This window comes from Gossypium hirsutum, chromosome A05, assembly GCF_007990345.1.
Source record: "Gossypium hirsutum isolate 1008001.06 chromosome A05, Gossypium_hirsutum_v2.1, whole genome shotgun sequence".
Taxonomy (NCBI): domain Eukaryota; kingdom Viridiplantae; phylum Streptophyta; class Magnoliopsida; order Malvales; family Malvaceae; genus Gossypium; species Gossypium hirsutum.
In genome coordinates this window covers 6,542,586-6,546,991 of record NC_053428.1, presented here as the reverse complement: position 1 = coordinate 6,546,991, position 4,406 = coordinate 6,542,586, and the positions used below count along the sequence as shown (strand labels likewise).

Genomic DNA, 4,406 nt, shown 5'->3' with positions numbered 1-4,406 from the left:
CTGTCGTTATTTACTTCCAAAAATAGGACTCATCTATGTTCCTCTCTGTTGGGTTTAGGCACCCCAAATAAAAAGCAAGGGCTGCCCCTAAAATTCTACCATCTTTCGATATTAAATTAAGGTTCCTTTTGTAATAATAAACAAAAACAAAGGCCATTTATGTCTAGTCCTAACAACATTAGATAATTAAAACATACTAAATCTGAAACACTCTGTTACTTCCCATTGGCTGAGCCTACAAAGCCTTTCTCTCTCTCTCTCTCTCTCTCTCTCTCTCTCTCTTCTTTCTATTTTAATCTTTTTCTCTTACCCTTTATTCACTTGCAATCAACACCACCACCACCACCATAATCAGCCCTGAAACACATGTCAAAAGAGAGCTGAAGAGAAAAAATAAAATAAAATAAAAAAGAAGTGAATTGGAAGTGGAGAGACAGAGAGGTAGGGTGGTGATTTTATTTTTGTTCTTGCTCTGTTTTTGTGATGTTCTAATTGATAATATTCCTTTTCAGTGAGTGGCTCACCTTTTTGGTTGTTTTTTTCTCTTCCTTATCAGTGTTTATCTTCTACTAAGTGCTCTGGTTTCAAGATTACAAAAATGTTTTTCTTTCAGTTTTGATTGTAAGAGGTGTGTTTGGAGAATCTCTTCTTCTGTGTCTCTGTTTTCCTCTGCTTTTGGAGCAGCATCTCTGATATCCTAGCAGAGGGAGAACTTGTGTTTCAAGCCAATCAAATTCTTGGGATTCAACTTTGAAGCTCTTAAAATAGATCCAAATAAAAATAATTCGTGTTCCTTGGCGATCACTTTGTTGTATTAGATGAAGCTTTCCGAGAAAAGTTTTTCTAGAGCTACTTTCTTGGGAAACAAACAGAGGCTTTGGTTATTTCTAAGTGGGTCCTTCAACTCGATCTGATTGAAATCCCCTTGACAAAAAAAAGAAAAAAAAACTAATTTGGGGTTTTCAAAATTCTTGGTGGCTAGAGTTGTTTTAGAAGTAGAAATTGGAAAGGAAAATGGAGTCAGATCTTCAACACCACCACCACCATCATCTCTTGGACTATCATCAACCTCAACACAATCAAAAACAGATGAACTCTGGGTTGACGAGGTACCAATCTGCACCTAGTTCGTATTTTTCCAACATTCTGGACAGAGATTTCTGTCAAGAGATTTTAAATCGGCCTTCCAGTCCCGAAACAGAACGAATCATCGCAAAGTTTTTGTCGAGTAGCGGTGATGCAGCCGGTGGCGGTGATGCTAATACGGAGAACATTCCACCGCAGAATCTTTGCACCGCTACGCAGAGTTCACCTGTTAGAGAAACACCTGTGAAAATCGAGCAGCCAACGCAGATTATGACGCCAATTAATAATCAAACAGGGCTTATGCAGCAGCCTAATTATTCCTCTGCTTCCCAGAATTTTTATCAAAGCCAACCTCCACAGTATTTGCTAAATCAGCAACCATCAGCTTCAGCTGTGGATTACACCACTCCAAATCCAACGGGGATGAAGATGGGTGGAAGCAACAATTCCAACCTTATTAGACACAGTAGCTCACCTGCAGGGTTATTCTCCAAAATTAACATTGAAAACAGTAAGTGGCTCTGTCTTTAGGTATACATACTTCATCAAGTTTTTTACTCGGTTCTTTTCTTTCGATTTCCCGGTTAATGAAGAATAATATTGAAAAGTCACAGTGGCTTTTTCCAGAATATTATTTTTCTTCTGTTACCTTCCATTGACCACTGGGATTTCATTTAAAGTTTAAGAAATAATCTGCGGAAAAAGCTTCTTTCAGTAAAATGAGCTCATAATTGACTCTTTTATGGGGGAAAAAATGGCTGAAATTTTTTAATCTACTAGACCAATCAAACGAAGCAGCCATGACTAGGAGTTAATCAATTAATACTATATAAACCAATCATATTAAAATCACCATTTTCTTTCTTCTCTTTTTAGGATTTGATAAATATGATTGTCAATTCCATTTGTTCTGAGTTGACTTGTTACAAGTGGTATTTTTTTTCTTTTTCTTTTTTGCCATTAGCCTTGAGAATTTGGGGAGATATTCCTGTGTGTAAAAGCTGAGAATGACTCTGGAAGTGTAATAAAGTTGCAGGCTACGGAGTGATGCGGGGAATGGGAGATTATGGAAGCGTTAATAGCAGTAACAGAGAAGCAACGTTTCGTTCAGCAAGCAGGCCACCTACACCCTCGGGGCTGATGACTCCAATTGCGGAGATGGGGAACAAAAGTATGGGTCCATTTAGCTCCGAAAATGCTGGATTTGGTGAAAATCGTCCCAGCAATTACTCCTCAGGGCTCCCGGTTACTTCTTGGGACGATTCCATGATGATTTCTGATAACATGTCAGGCATAAAAAGACTGAGGGAAGATGATAGATCACTTTCTGGCTTAGACGGAGCTGAAACTAAGGTGCCACATCTCTAACACAATCTCACTTTTCTTCTTACATTCAACAATATTCTCATCTCATTGTAATTCCTTTTTTTTTTTTTGATAGAATGCAGATGGCGGCAACCACCGTCCGCCTCCACTTTTGGCTCATCACTTGAGTTTACCAAAAAGTTCAGATATGTCTGCCATTGAGAAGTTCCTGCAGTATCAGGATTCTGTTCCTTGTAAGATCCGGGCCAAAAGAGGCTGTGCTACTCACCCTAGAAGCATTGCTGAGAGGGTAATCTTTAAATCTTTTTCCTTCCTTTTATTTTTCCATTTATTGCATTTTGCTTAGGGTTGCATGTATACGTATAGTCTATTGAATTGTACAGGTGAAGTTTCATATATCGAATATTTTCAATTTATTCAAATCAAGATAATAACTTTGGTTTTGTAAATTCCTACTCTCTTTGTCTCTCTTTATATATACACATAATTAATGACATTACATGCAAGTTAATGACCTTTTTGTTTGCTGAAAATAGAAAACCTAAGATGTTAACTTTAAATTATGTTTGATGTTCAGGTGAGAAGAACCAAAATAAGCGAGCGAATGAGGAAACTACAAGACCTTGTTCCAAACATGGATAAGGTACAACAATTTCTTCATTTCAAGATTTGCTTCCTGCTATGGTAAAGAAAAACATAAACCCCACGTTTCATTTCCATATTTGCAGCAAACAAACACTGCAGACATGCTAGATTTGGCCGTTGATTACATCAAAGACCTCCAGAAACAGGTCAAGGTATGTTGTCATTAATCTCTTGAACCACAAAATTCGGACGCCTACAAATATATGTTAACACATTGCGTACGGTCTAGATTCATTCATTTCTTCATGTTTTCCATGTTTCAATATTTTCAGTCACTGTCGGATAGTCGAGCAAAGTGTTCTTGTGCCGCACAGCAGCAGCAGCAGCAATAATATATAAAGCTAAATAAAAGGGAACTTTGTGGTTGTTTTGACTGATTATTATGTTTTTATGCATACAACAACCATATTACTTCCCAAAAAGAAAAGCAGATACGAAAGCTAGCAAAGCAGGTCGGTCTTTTGCGCTCAAAATACTTGATTAAAAAAAAAGATATTCAGTGAGGCATTTATTATGTGGATTGGAAGTGCAATAAGAAGCTCTGCTCAAAGCTAGCTAGCTGAAGCAGATATTGATAAATGCTATGGTAGAAGAACTGATCCAGCTGTATAGTAACAAATGATTTTTATGGTGTAATGATTATGTTTTATGTAGGATTCTTTTTTTTTTTACATATATTTTGCTGCCGAATCTGACTCCCCATGACCTTGTTTCCACGCATGCTTGCATTTTTCGAATGCACATTATTTGTTTTAAGTTCGTCTTTTAATTTTTTCACGAATCCCCCCTAATTGGTAAGTGCTTGTCATAATCATCTTGAGTTTGGGTATAATCAAACTAAAATTGGATTAATTTTTGTATATTCTAATATTCGAATTCTTTTACATTAAATTTTTTTTAATACGCTAATAATTTGTATACTTTTTCACATTGTTTTTTATCTTTTTTTATTATTATCAAATTTCATATTATATTTTTCACAAAAAAAATTTTGGTTATTATATATGTATGATCCAGTAGTATGATAGGTGGCAAATGCTCCACCATATGCACACCTTTTTCTTTGGATTAGTTGTGGCATTAAGTTGATGGAACAAGACGTGGGGGTGGGGGACCTGCCTACCATTTTTCGGGCATCAATCGTGGAACATTTAGTGACACTCGTCCCATCCGTCACTGATATTCATTCAAATTTGTTTACTAGTGTTTTTTTTTTTTTGCCCTTTCTCCCATTAATTAAAGTCCCGAAATGGCTTCACATCTTTTTTTCAACTAATTTGGTTTGTATGTGCTCTCTGCTGGCCCTTCCAATTTTCATCTCTTGGTAAGTTTAAGCCCCACCACTTTAG

General features: G+C 36.6%; 1 protein-coding gene across 4 annotated transcripts; it reads left to right on the top strand.

Moving 5' to 3' along the window:
- The first annotated feature begins 208 nt into the window (after positions 1-208).
- LOC107959320 (transcription factor bHLH122) lies at positions 209-3,728 on the top strand. 4 transcript variants are annotated; one of them, XM_041113052.1, is made up of 7 exons: positions 220-441; positions 614-1,597; positions 2,123-2,439; positions 2,528-2,701; positions 2,990-3,055; positions 3,141-3,209; positions 3,330-3,728. In XM_041113052.1, the coding sequence occupies exons 2-7, from the start codon at positions 1,015-1,017 to the stop codon at positions 3,387-3,389; spliced, it is 1,269 nt and encodes a 422-aa protein (XP_040968986.1). In that variant the 5' UTR covers positions 220-441; positions 614-1,014; the 3' UTR covers positions 3,390-3,728. The 4 variants fall into 4 exon arrangements, with proteins under 4 accessions (XP_016750836.2, XP_040968986.1, XP_016750837.2 ...); XM_016895348.2 differs by having other exon boundaries at positions 2,117-2,439; XM_016895347.2 differs by having other exon boundaries at positions 209-1,597; positions 2,117-2,439.
- Positions 3,729-4,406: the final 678 nt, after the last annotated feature.

Bases quoted from the DNA above. Each gene is read 5' to 3' on its own strand.
- LOC107959320 (XM_016895347.2), top strand. From the start codon at position 1,015: ATGGAGTCAGATCTTCAACACCACCACCACCATCATCTCTTGGACTAT. The intron at 1,598-2,116 runs GTAAGTGGCTCT...AGTGTAATAAAG, and splicing joins CAAAATTAACATTGAAAACA to TTGCAGGCTACGGAGTGATG. The intron at 2,702-2,989 runs GTAATCTTTAAA...TTTGATGTTCAG, and splicing joins CTAGAAGCATTGCTGAGAGG to GTGAGAAGAACCAAAATAAG.